This window comes from Chionomys nivalis, chromosome 8, assembly GCF_950005125.1.
Source record: "Chionomys nivalis chromosome 8, mChiNiv1.1, whole genome shotgun sequence".
Taxonomy (NCBI): Eukaryota; Metazoa; Chordata; class Mammalia; order Rodentia; family Cricetidae; genus Chionomys; species Chionomys nivalis.
In genome coordinates, this window is record NC_080093.1 from 69,403,930 (window position 1) to 69,417,193 (window position 13,264).

The 13,264-nt window shown below is 52.5% G+C and overlaps 1 protein-coding gene across 1 annotated transcript; it reads right to left on the reverse strand.

The window, feature by feature from the left end:
- Positions 1–271: 271 nt before the first annotated feature.
- Fbrs (fibrosin) lies at positions 272–13,092 on the reverse strand. Its single transcript, XM_057777597.1, has 18 exons — positions 11,858–13,092; positions 11,391–11,570; positions 10,592–10,627; positions 10,472–10,501; positions 8,464–8,512; positions 8,075–8,375; positions 6,475–6,776; positions 6,077–6,279; positions 5,914–5,958; positions 5,627–5,722; positions 5,330–5,398; positions 4,497–4,526; positions 4,047–4,118; positions 3,572–3,689; positions 3,400–3,480; positions 1,899–1,982; positions 1,553–1,760; positions 272–1,452 (listed from the first exon to the last, which is right to left on the reverse strand). The coding sequence occupies exons 1-18, from the start codon at positions 12,305–12,307 to the stop codon at positions 858–860; spliced, it is 2,949 nt and encodes a 982-aa protein (XP_057633580.1). The 5' UTR covers positions 12,308–13,092; the 3' UTR covers positions 272–857.
- Positions 13,093–13,264: the final 172 nt, after the last annotated feature.

Sequence of the window (13,264 nt, forward strand, 5' to 3'; positions counted from 1 at the left end):
AAGAGGAGTCTGAGGCTCGAAGGCTGAGTCTGTTAGAGTAGTGGGCCACAAAGAATGAATAGAACAAGTCTGGGGAAACCTGGGCTGACAGTAGAACAATGTTTGCCCTTCCCTCCAGCCTAGATTCTATCTAGGTCCCTTTCCCAGTTGGTCTACCTCCTGATGGACCCCACACACCCAAGGTCAAGCCCTGGATTCCTGTCTGTCCCCTCCAGGCTCTTCCCCTGGGACACCCTCCCCCTACAGAGAGGCCAGAGGCTAGGAACACAGCACCAGTCTGAGGATTTAATTAACCAGGAAGGGGATTGTTGGGAGGGGCACCCCTGTAAAAATGTACAAAAGGTCTGGGGATATCTGTGGAAGGGGTGATAAATATGTACATGGAACCCCTTTTCCTTTAGTTCCTCCTTCCTCAGCCCTAAGAGGGCAGGAGAACTTGGGTGTTAGGTGAAGGGGAGGGGGCACTTTGGCCTCTGGCTTAGTGAGCCCTTGGGGAGGCAGGCCAAGGGCCTAGAGGCCCTTAGAGGGGGCATGGTGCACCTTAGGTCATGAGCCATAACCTCTGAAATAACCCCCTCATGTGCACGGATGTGCGCACTCACACATTCACACTCACACACACACTTTTTTCTAGAGGCTTATGACCTCTGTCCTCCCAGTGACCCCACAGTCCACGAGATACTTGACCTTGTGGGAGGGGGGGGTTGGGGATTCTATTCCCAGGTCCATGACTTCAGAGATGGCCATGAGATTGTGACCTTTGCCTTCCAACCCTGGCTTAAAAACTTCAGCCCTAGGACTTTGTCACAAGGAATGGGGAAAGGGGGTGGAGCTTTGCCCCTGCCCCTCACCTCTCCTCACCTGTCAGCCCGGGCTGGGCCAGGGGCCCTAGGTGGGGAACTGGGCCGGGGAGCGGGCACAAGAGGTGGTGGTGCTCCCAAAAGGGCTCCTGGTGGGGTCTTGCTGAGAAGGTGAGGGGTTCCTGGAGTTGCAGTAGGTGGTGGTGGAGGAGCCAAACGGCTGTAGAGCAGGGGATGAGCAGGGTCTAGACTATAGAGGCGGGCAGCGGCCATGGCCCCTGGTCCAGTCAACTCCTCACCTGCCTCATAGAAGCGCGGTGGCCTGGCCAGGCGAGGGGGCCCTGCCAACCAGGCCGGTTCTGAGAAGCCTGCACAGCGCTCTGACAGACTAGGGCCAAGAAAAGGGGGTGGCCGGGGCCTCTCCAAAAGCAAGTGAAGGCCCTGAGGCCCAGTGGTTGCAGCAGCGGCGGCGGCGGCAGCAGCAGCAGCAGCTGCAGCGGCGGCAGCGGCGGCGGCGGCAGCAGCAGCCTCTTCTTTCCGCTCTTCCTTTACCCGCACAGACTCCTTGGCTGGACGGGCTCCTTCCTCGCCAGCCCTGGCCTTAGGAGTAGCAGGAGAAACTCGCAGCTGGGGCCGTGAGAAAGGGAGGTCCCTGGTGGGGTAGGTGGGCAGGCACAAGGGAACATAATGAAGGAATTCCTGTGGCTGAGAGCGCTGCAGTGCATAGGGTTGCAGTGATGTAGAGGACATACCTGTCTTTCTCCTCCTTGGTGACAGAGGGCTCTCTTCGTTCCACAGGTCGCTCCTTGTCTGAGCCCGGTGTCCGTGCGGTTTCAGGGGGTCGGACCCAAGCAGGAAAGGCGAGAGGACTGCGGTGCAGGCGGCCCCATGGGTCTGGTGGGGAGGCAAAGGCTGGTGGGGCTCCTGGGCTTTCTTTCTGGGCAAAGACGGCGCTGGAGTCTGGTAGAAGGTAAAGTAGAAAGTGACAGGGGCCAGGAGGGGGACATTCCACAGAGGTAACCTCCAGGCCCGGCTTGAGCATATAGCCCCATTGCTGCAGTTCCCACCCCTCATTTTCCCACCCTACCCAGCACTCACTGAATGTGGGGCTGCCCAGGCCTCCAAAGGCCCCGTTGGAGAGGGCAGCCAATGAGGCAAAGCTTGTGGGACGCCCAAAGGGATCTGTGGGGGGAAAGGGAAACTGGTCAGAGCACAGGGCAATTTTGAGCAGACCCAAAGAAATGGTGGGGAAGAGGCAGGTGAGTAGTGAGGCTAGAGTCCTTAGTGGCTTAGACTTTTGGTATTTGTTCTTTGAAACAGGGTCTCACTACATAGTTCTGGCTGGCCTGGAACTCACAGAGATCTACCTCGCCCAGTGTTGGGATTAAAGGCGTGTATAACGGCTTGCAGTGACTTAATTTTAACAACCATTTACTGGGCATCTCTCTCTCTCTCTCTCTCTCTCTTTTTTTAATAATTGCTACTTCTTTTTTAAAAATTTATTTATTTATTATGTATATAGTATTTTTAGTAATCTGCATGCATGCCTGCAGGCCAGAAAAGAGCACCAATCTCATTACAGATGGTTGTGAGCCACCATGTAGTGGCTGGGACTTGAACTCAGGACCTTTGGAAGAGCAAGCAGCGCTCTTAACCACTGAGCCATCTCTCCAGCCCTACTGAGCATCTCTTGTGCCAGGTCAGACACTGTTGTTTAGCCTCTTTAAAATCTCTATAAGTAAAAAGGACAATTCTCACTTTTAAATGATAAAACAGGCTCAGAGAGGTTAAATGACTTGCCAAAAGTCATCTAGCTGTAAAGTATCATTAGCCTGGGGCATCTCTAACTATAAAAGTCAAATTTTCCCCCCAAGACAGGGTTTCTCTGTGTAGCTTTGGAGTCTGTCCTGGAACTCGCTCTGTAGATCAGGCTAGACTCAAAATCACAGAGATCTACCTGCCTCTGACTCCCAAGTGCTGGGATTAAAGGTGTGCACCACCACTGCCCAGCCAAAAGTCAAATTCTTATCTGTACCAACTCCAGATATCTGAGACCTCTTGGCAGCTCTCAATTTTGTAGCAAACTACTAGCCTGAAGACTTTTGCCAGCTTCACCCTATCTGTAACATTTTCTCAGCCTGATCCTTACTTCATACATAGTCACAATCTGTCAGAATTAACTAGCATACCCCTCCATGGGATCCTTAGTCTTTCTAGCCAGAAACACCTTTATCTGGGATCAACTTTTTTTTTTTTTTTTTGGTACACCTACAGTCTGGTTAAATCTTCCCTAGGCCAATCACCATGTTCTCCACTGGGCCTGCACAATCTTTCTTCTCCACTCTCAGGTGGAACACTATCCTCTATCACTGACTACTTCAGAGACAGGAGTAGCAGCAGCAGGGTGGGACCATCACACCCTTCCATACCATTCCACAGAAGAGGGAATCAGCTCAGAGTAGGGAGAGTGACTGCTTAAGGTCACAAAGCAAATAAAATCCTATCTACTCAACTTGAGTGGTTTCTTAGGTCTGGTTTCCAGCTGTACTTCCATGTTAAGAATAGGGTGAAGGAAGCCCAAAATTTTCTTGGCTCTTACCAATGTGGGTGCTGGGGCTCAGGAAGGGTCCATGGGCCCCGGGAGCTGTTGTGAAAGGATTGGCTGCAGCATGGACGGCTCCTGGGGCAGAGAGGTGGGAGATTCTGATGAGGATGAGTGGGAGCAAGGTGGACACTGGGCTATAGGCTCTGAGAGGGCTGGCCAGACTCACCAGTCGCAGTGAAGAGGGAGGCCGGGTGGGAGAGCTCCTGCCCAGGGGGCAGGGCCCCATAGGGCCCCGGAAGGCAGGGCAAGAGGTCATTCCGAAAGTCAAGCTTGTGGGAGTCACCCTGCATGGGACATAGGGAGAGGGGCAGTGAGGAGCTAGGTCTGATCTAGACTTTAGTTTTCCTTCTCATCCTATTATTCTTAGATTGTCCCTGGCTCTTACTCTCTCACCCCTAGCTTCCCTCCAAGGGCTGGCTAGTACCAGAAGGAGACTTAGACACTTTCTACCATCTCTTTTAGCATGTTCTCTAACCACACCAAACTAGGCAGAGAACGCGGGTGCATAGAACTGCTCACCAATGATGGAGACAGGAGAAAAGGCTTCTTGTTAAAAAATTTTCTGAGCTTTGTTGAAGGTCACTACCTAAGATGACCCCTGCCTCTCAGACCCACTTTCCCGAGCCCTCCAGTCCCAGTACCTTCATCTTTTCCTGGTGTCTCAGGATCATGTAAGCCACACGCACGTGCATGGCACACCACTTTCCTGGTTTCTGTCGCCCCCAGGATGACCAAAGGGAAAGGGAAGGAAAAATGTTCACTCACCACCCATTCCAGGCCTGGCCCTGGGCCGAGCCTTGCCACACAGCATCCTCAATCATTATCCCCAAACTGAGGGACAATTAGATTAATCTTAAAGCCTAAGGAAACTAAGGCTCAGAGAGCTAAACTGTTTTGCCCAAGGTCCCAATGGCCAGTTATATCTAAGACCAGTTTGTGACTTAAAGCCCTGTACTTTCTATTGTTTTACATCTGGCTGCCTTCACACCTTGAATTTAATTGTTCCCAAGCAGGACCCCGCCCCCCCCTCAGCCAAACACCCTGAAACCAGCCCCCAGCCTCATGCAGCCTGAGATCCTCACCAAACTCACCCTCAAAGGTGGCCGGAAATGATCAGGGATCTGGGGATGGTAAAGGAGAGATTGGAGGCGATTCAGACCTCTTTACTGACCTGAGTGTCACACCTCTACAAGTACCCTTCCCACAAATCTCCGAGACTGTGGCTCCCTCCGATCATCTTTCCCATTTCTCTCCCACTCTAGGCATCGCTTTCTCTACACCAGGTTTCTGAGTAAGATGCTAAGGAGGTCCCTGTTGGGATGGCTAGGTAGGACAGGTTTCTCTATCAGAGAGCAGCCTGTCCTATAACACCTCCATGCAACACGGAGTCCTTAGGCAAGGGGACCTTTTAAGCAAGTCAGAAAGCTTAGTCTATCTATCCTTCAGGAAACATGTTCAGTACATATTCTAGTGTTCTCAGAGCCCTGAAGTCCGAGACATGTGGGGAGCAGGGGAACAACTCTGGTCACTTTGTAAGTTTATTTATTTTTTCATTGTTTCCCACTTGTGGGTGGGAAGGAATCATGTGATTTATATTTGAAAATCACTGCAAAAACCAGTGTCTTGCTAGAGATACAGCCCAGTAGCAGAATGCATGTATGAGACCCTAGGTTTGATCTCCGGTATCACCAAACAAAACCAAAATACAAAACTACTGCCCCATTCATTACTTTATTCTTGGGACTATATCCTCAACCTTTTATTCCTCATGCCTGCACAGACTTATTATACGAAAGTCCTCTCCTTAGACTCCTCAGGATGGACTGCAGGGAAGGGTCAGTGACTCACCCTCCTCTCTAGTCAACTTTTCTCTCCCCTCAATATACCTTCCAACTCCCCCAGGGCCTGACCTGTCCCCCCTCACCTGTGTTCCCTTCTGGGGGAGCCCGCTCAGCACTGGCCCCAGTCGTGGTGGCAGCTCAGGGTTCGTGTTCTGGGAAAGGGAGTGTAGGGATCAGACAGGAGAGCCAGTGCCAAGTTAAAAGGGGTCTAAAACTAAGATGGGTGATGGGACAGGAGAGGGAGCATGGCGTTGCAAAAACCTGGGTCCAGAAAGGATGGCAGGAGGCTAATACAGTTTGGGGGATGGAAAGAAGGTATAGGGGGGGTCCAGGATGTCTGTAAGAAATGGGAAGTGGTAGTTTCTGGATCAGGAGCTCACCTTGGGCTGGAACGCCCCCTGCAGGGAGCCAAAGGAGACAGCTGGCGGGAGACCGGGAGGGAGCCCGGGCACAGCGGGAGGGAAGGCCATGTACGGCTGTGGAGAGAAGGGCACTAGTCCAAGCAGGGAGTGGAGGTGCAGCCCAGGTCTGATCTGCCCATCTTTGGAATCCACCCTAACACCCCCAAAGAGCTTTCCCAAGCTTAAGGTTCTTGCTTTTGGAGTTGAAGACTGAACTCCAACGATACATACATTCCCACACATCACACACCCTCACACACACTCACATTATGTCGGAAAAGGCCTTCCATCTTTCCTGGGTATTTCTCAAACTAGGGAAGAGAAGGGAAGAGTGAGCTGCCAGCCAGGGACCCAGGATCTTCCTTCTCCTGCAGGAGACACCCTCCCTTAGGCCTCTGAGCCTCATCAGCAGCCCAAGGAGGAGCTCACCATATGGCCGTGGGGAGGCAGCAGGCCCGGGGGGTAGGGGGTGAAGTGCTGGTGGGTGTGCTGGTGGGTGTGCTGGTGCTGGTGGTTGTGCTGGTGGAACTGGAAGGCCAGGGGCCGGGCTGAGCCCCCTGCCCCCACCACCTCAGGGCCACCCTGGGCATTCAGGTAGCGAGAGTTCAGGTCCTGGCCGATCAGGTCCTGCTCTGTGGGAGGGGAGGGGAAGAAGGCTTTAATATCTGGTGTCACCAAGTCAGCCTCCTTGGACCCAGGTGAACTGGCCTTCCCTTTAGCCTTGAGCCACTCCCTCCGCAGGCCCTTGGTCCCTGCCAAAGCCAACTGAGCCCATGCTTGGGGCCATGGCCCCCCACCACTCCACCCTGCCAGGACCCCAAACTCACCAGAAAGGGCGTTAGCGGCTGAGGCCCCAGGGTGCCCTGGCACCTGCAGCAGAGGTGGGGGTGGGGGCAGGGTGGGGCCAGGGGAGACCAAGGAGGGGTGGTGGGGTGGTGGTGGTGGGCGCAACCCATGGGGAGGAAAGCTGTGGGTGGATAGAGGCAGGGGCAGTGAGGGCGTCGGGGGCCGGTGGGTGAGCTGCGCGGACGAGGAGGAGGCAGATGAGGAGGAGGAGGACGAAGAGGATGATGAGGGGGGAGGCTGAGCCACGGGAGGGGCCGGGGCCTTGGGGGGCGGCCGTGAAGAGCTGGGGAGAGAAGTGGGGAGATGAGTGAGGGGGTGGGAGGTGCTAGCTCTAACAGGAGGTGGGTCAGAAGCCTGGGTGATGCTGTGGCCTTGGTTCTCCAATATGGGAGATGGTAGAACTTGGCCCCCATGGACTCCCTGCAGAGAACCCAGTCTCAGGATGAGATGCCTCCCACACCCAACAACCCCTTCTCTTCTTTAGATCTGGTTTTCACAAAGATGCCTCTGTTATCTCTTGCCATGTGACTTTCCTTTTTCTGACTCAACCACAGCACAAAACAGAACATTCATTTTGATGCTTAATTACAATGGGCCACCAAAGTTACCCCCCAAAGACAAAGGAAGCAGCACCACATTATCCTGTCCTGCGAATCAGGTAACCTGAACTCTATGCCCATCTTGCCATTAACACCCTGGGTGACCTTGAGCAAGTCACTGCCCCTCTCTGAGCCTTAGTTTTCTCAATAATAACAATGAGGACAAACAACAGTAAGGAACCCATAACAGAAGTGTCATTAACTCTTACCCTTTAATGAGTACTTACTGTAGAGCAACTGCTGGCATCTGCTTTAGGAGCCAATGCAAGTCTCCAACATGTCGCATCACCTTCCCCAGTGCTACTGGAGCCATGCAACCATCTGTACTATACCAATTCCTTTTCTATAACATAACTCACTTTTTTTCAGGCCTTATCCTAAGCAGTAACATGTTAAATCAAAAAGCTGAGGTATCATCATATTCTCCTAAAGCAGCTAACTTTAAATATTTTAGAGTTTACCAGGCCAAGACCTGAAATCACTCCATGTCCCCCAATGACGAATGACGAGTGTACACACTTTGGGAAACACTGCATCACTCAGAATCAATCCTCAAGACAGTTTTAAGAAAGAAGTACTATTATTTCATTTCATAAGAAAGGAAATTGGGGCTCCCATGATTTGTCAAAAAACATAGCCAGTAAGTGGCAGAGAAAGAATCTGAACCTAGGTCCAACTGACACCGAAGTCAGCATTTGTTAATCATCATGCCAGCACTTCCCAAAGTATGCCCCCAACATTATCTGTAGCAGATGTACTTTACACCAAGTTCTCACCAGGAAATACAGTTCTGAAAAGGCACAAGTGGATTCCCCTGTACATGAACGTATAGAGGGCTCAGCTAAACCCTGTAGTAATCTCTTTCAATTTATTTTCCCAGTGTCACTCCAACTTTCCAATTTCTCCCAAGTTAGACCTCATCCCATGTCCCTGTTACAGAATGTAGCTCTTCCAGATCAGACCAGACCCTGTACACTCTCACCTGCCAGTGCTGAGGTCCAGGCTGCTGCCATAGGGAGAAGTCCGGAGGCCGAAGGGTGAGACCCGAAGCTGCAGCTGGGGCTGGGGTGGGGGTGGCAGACTGGGGGTAGCTGGTAAGGGTGTAGGGGATGAGACGGGAGGCCGAGGGGCTGGTGGAGGTGGTGGTTCCTTTGGGGGGAAAGGCACTAGCAGCGGGTCGGGCCCTGGGGGCTGCTCTTGGCTCCGCTCCAGGCCCGACACTTTAGGGACCACAGACAGTTTTGCTTCACAGTTCCCATTGAAGGTGCCATGAGGACCCGAGGCTGTGAGAGCAGGATGGTAGACATGCTCAGCGGAAGTTCATGCTCACCCGTGTCCCTTTCATGCTTCCACCCCAGCCCTTAGACCAACCTTTGCTGGTCGAGACAGTAAAGGAAGGGTCGAGGTCATCATCGGAGACCTGGGAGAGAAAGGTAGAGGAAGGTAGGTAATTAAGCCTCTGGAGCCTGCTATGAACTGCTGGTGGTGGCAAATCTATTTCAGCCTAGCTATGATCCACTGGAATTTGCACTTTAGGGGGCTTAAAGAAGGAAGTGGTACACTGAGGCCAAAAATCTGCTATGCCAGGCAGAGATGGCTGAGATGACAGCAGATCAAAGGAAAAATGTCAGTTACGACTGACTGCTGGAAGGCTGCAGAAAGGGCTAAGTTGTTAGGAGCTTGTATTGCTGTCACAGAGGATCCAAGTTGAGTCTTAACACATGTCAAGCAGCTCACAGCTATGTCTAACTCCAGTTTCAGTGGAATTCAAAGCCGCTAGCCTCTGCAGGCATCTGTACTCACTTGTATGGACACACACACATATATACAGTTAAAAAGTAAGATAATACTATTTTTGCTTGTTCTAAGACAGGATCTCTCACTATTTAGCCTTGGCTGGCCTCGAAGTCAGAGAGATCTAGCTGCCTTTGACTCCTGAGTGCTGGGGTTAAAAGTAAACATCACCATGCCTGGTCCTAATAAAATAATCTTTAAAAAACACTATCTGGCCTGCAATCTGTATGGTTTGTGAATAGTAACAAAAAGAAGAAAAAAAAAATCCCACAACACTTTTAAATTGGTTATATTTTCAGAGCTGGAAGAGTCTTTATTAAAACAGACTTGAGGGCCTTTTGACAAGGTCCCCTGTTCTAACATGACAATAATTAGCTAGAACTGGATAGGGACCATCCCCTTAGGTGGACCATAATAACCCTCTGGCTTACCAGAGTCCCTGTTTAAAAACTTTAAAAGAAACACACACACACACATACACAAACACACCTTAGGTTGTATAAAAGTAGTTACTTATAGGAGTAAAGAGGCAAAACATTACCTCCAAGGGCACATTATTTTCCAAAAATCACTAATAAGAAACTGAAATAGACTGGGTGGTGGTGCATGCCTTTAATTCCAGTGCTTGGGAGGCAGAAGGTGGATTGCTGAGAGTTCGAAGCCAGCTAGGTCTACAGAGCTAGTTCCAGGACAGCAAAGGCTGTACAGAGAAACCCTATTCTGAGGTGGAAAAAAAAAAAAAAAGGAAAGTGAAATAGACCTTTACAGGATGAGCATCTGCATTGATCAACCATGGTTTGGTATCTTCATTGCAAAACTCAAATTATACAAACAAGCTGATGGCCATAGCAAGGACCATTCAGTTCCAGACTCAATTTGGACTCTTGGAGAAAGCTAGTGGAGGCTTCAAAGGTTCTGAGAAGGATGCTTGATCAATAAGCAAACTTTCAATTCTCTGATTACCTAGCCAAGTCCACCATTAAATATAATGGGTGGAAGGGCGGGGTCTATGTGTGGAGAAACAGATCAGCATATAAGAGCCCTGGCTTCCAGAAGGTCCACCCACGTGGAGGCTCACAACTGTCTGTAACTTCAGTTCCAGGGGATCTGATACCCTCTTCTGGCCTTCTCAAGCATTGCACACAGGTGATACGCAAACATACATGCAGATAAACACCCATACACAAACTAAAATGAGAAACAAAAACCAAACCAACCAATCAATCAAACAAAAATCCAAATCAAACCAAAACCCAAAAGCCAAACAAAGAAAAAACCAGGGCCAGCAGATAACTCAGCAGGTAAAAGTGCTTGTTGGGAAGCCTCAAGCCTTGAGTTCCAGCTCTGGAACCTACATGGTGGAAGAACTGACTTCTGAAAGCTGTCCTCTGATACACACACTGTGGCACCGTCCCTCACCCCAACACCTCCTTTCCCCCCCTTCCTCCTCAGAACTTAATCCTGTTCCGTATAACCATGTTCCCACCCCGGGGAAGGATGTCTGCTACGTGTGGAAGTTCTGTCGGCTTCAGACCATTTAAACACATGTAACAATGCCCACCCAACAAGTCCTAGCCCCACTCACCCTCTCATCCAGATCACTTTCTGCGTCACACTGAGAAGGAAAGAGAGAGAGATCAGGAGATAGAAGAGGAGTGGGACCCAAGGGGGAAGGGAGGGGCCATTATAGGTGGATAGCACTTACTATATATCCAGCTTCCACAGAGTGACGGGAGAAGGCCTGAGAAAGACCAGAGTCCAGAGGTGAGGGAGGCTGACTGGCCAGGAAACTGTATAAAGCCACAACTCCCAGAAAGGCATTCAAGGACATTTACAATCTTCTCAGCCACTTTTTCTAGCTTTTTCTTTGGGTGCTTCCCACCTCCATTCCCAATGCTCTTACTATCTTCTTAATACACCAGGTTCTCATATTTTGTTCAAAACAACTTTTCTTCATTTCTTTCCTCAGCAAACTTCTGACTCTTACTTTGGGGCCCAAGACATTCTAGGGGGCTTTCCCTAACCACAACCTGCTGCCCATCCCCCAGACAGAATGAGTGGCTTCCTCATGTGGGTTTCTGCAGCACTTCTAGATTGCTCCTGGATCACTGCCTTGTACAGCTGCTCAAACGAGGCTAGGTGTTTGCTTGTTGACTGTCTCTTTCTCCCTAGAGGCTGTCACCAGCTAGAGGGAAAGGCAAAGACATCTAATTTATTTACAATTCAACCAAGTGTCAAGTGTCTTTGATGAGTCTTGAATTATCAGCATGTTTGCAGTACACAGCACAAGCAAAAGCAAGCGAGTTTGACTGCAGTCAAGTCTTTGGCAGGCCTGCTCTGGGTGGGGGGGGCTGCTGTCCAATTTGTTCTGGCTTCCTCTCTGCTCTTAGAACTTGGACTACTGTTTAGGATTGGGAGTTCTGATGCTCACGCTAAAAACCAACCTACTCGAACGATATTCTGACTGAAGACTTTTGAAGGATTGGGATCTGGGACAGGCTCACCTCTTTCCGTCTTCGCTTATTGGGCCATTTGCGGGGCCTATCCCCAGGGGGCCGGCCAGGCTCACGTTCTGAGCTGTCCCCTGGCTCCCCAGTGGCCCCACTGGAGCCCCCCCTCTTCCGTTTCCCAGAATGCTTCAGCCGATGTTCCAGTCGCTCTGGGGGCTGAAGAGATGCATCCTTCTGCAGAAGAGGAGGTGGGCTTGAAGTGGTTGGAGAAAGGAAAGCTCCCCAACTAAGGGTGACCAACTACTCACTGCTTCTCAGTCAGGGTAACTTAGGTAGTCCCTAGAGACTAGCTCTACCTCCTCCCACCCCAGGGTGGGGCAGAAGCCAGGCCAGAGGAGCCGGTTGCTCTGGTTTGGGGTGTCACCACTGCCCCCTCAATGCCATCCGCTCCGAGGGCTGTATCCTTCTCTCTGCCCTTCCGACTCTCCTCCCAAGGACCCCCAATTCCTATCAGGACACACCTGCAAGGCCTCAAGGCTGGCAAAGCTAGCGATGGCAAAGCCATCGATCAAGTCTTCCTCCTCTTCTTCCTCCTCCTCAGGCTCCTCCTCGGCTTCCCCGTCGTCTGCGGGCCCCTCTTCCTCTTCCTCCTCTTCCTCTCCGCGGCTGCCCGACCCGGCAGGCCGCTTCCGAGCTCGCGGTCTCGGGGGTCGAGGCCTGGGTCGTGGCCGCCGCCGCCTCAGGCCCCCAGGCCGCTCTCCAGACGAAGCTGACGACCATGGCCGGGCGGGCGGCGGCGGTGACGACGAGGATGAAGAGCCGCGCGGGGCGGCCAACAAGGCCCGGGGCGCGTCACCGCCTGGACCTCGGCGGCGCCGCTGCTCCCGATCACGGTCTCTCCGCGAGCAACGTCTTCGCCGCCGCTCCCCCTCAGCTGCCCAGCCCGGGCCTGGGGCCGCGGCCGTCTCCATGGTGACGGCCCTCAGCGCCGCATCCGGAGGCGGCGGGGCCCGAAGCGGCCTGTCCAAAGGCCCGGTGTCGCGAGCGCGGAGCTGCCGTTCGCACAGGGACGGGAGAGCTCCGGCTTCCTCTTTAAAACAGGATCCGCTGGCCCCTGGCTTGCCCCAAGGCCAAGGCCCAGAAAGCCGGCGCCGCCCCCGGGGCGACAAGCCTGAAGGCCCCCCCTGTAGGGCTGGCGGGGCCGCGACGACGAAAACTGAGCGGCCGTCCCTTTAAGGCGAGGCCTCAAACTGTCCAGCCCCCGGCCCCTTTAAGACGACTCCACCGTGTCCGGCTGGTCTAGTGCGGCGGCGGCCCCGTGCCAGGGGTCGAGGCAAGTCTCCCAGAGGAAGAGGAAGGGCCACCCCTTTAAAAGGGGCGGAAAGCGCGACCTCCCCTTTAAAAGTGTCTTAAGTCCTCCGGCTGAAAGAGGCCACCCCTTTAAAGAGTCCAGAGGCTTTCAAACAGCAGGCCGTTCCTTTTAAGAGCTCGCAGTTAAGTTTCTAGTCCGCCACACGCTGCCACTTCCCCTTTAAGATGAATTTAAAGAACTTCTTGCGTGGGACGGGAGGTGGGAAAACTCCGCTTGCCCCAGTTCTTCCAACAGGAGTTCTGTTTGTCAGCTTCGGCAGCTTTCCCCTTTAAGGCTGGCGTTGGAGTCGGCCGAGTTTGGTGCCCACCCCTTTAAGGGGATTTAAAGAGGTCTACGCCTCCGGTAGCCTTGAAAGGTGCAAGGGGGCGGAGCCTGCCCTCCAAAGTCCCGGATGTGAGGCAACGGTGACGGATAGAGCGCCTCTGACTGTCCTCCGACATAAAAGCCGCTTCCTCCTTTCCTCCGTCTCCGACTGCCTTGTGTCCAGAAGGATCCGGAGAGTCCGCCGAGCAGCGAGGAACTCCGCCGTAGCCTCCCGTTGTCTCCTCGGGAGTCT

What these genes read in the sequence shown, in the direction of transcription:
- Fbrs (XM_057777597.1), bottom strand. Translation starts at nt 12,307, where the DNA reads ATGGAGACGGCCGCGGCCCCAGGCCCGGGCTGGGCAGCTGAGGGGGAG. An exon ending in AAGGCCTTTTCCGACATAAT is followed by an intron (nt 5,723 to 5,913) that starts GTGAGTGTGTGT and finishes TTCTCTCCACAG; the next exon opens with CCGTACATGGCCTTCCCTCC. An exon ending in AGGGGGCGTTCCAGCCCAAG is followed by an intron (nt 5,399 to 5,626) that starts GTGAGCTCCTGA and finishes TCCCTTTCCCAG; the next exon opens with AACACGAACCCTGAGCTGCC.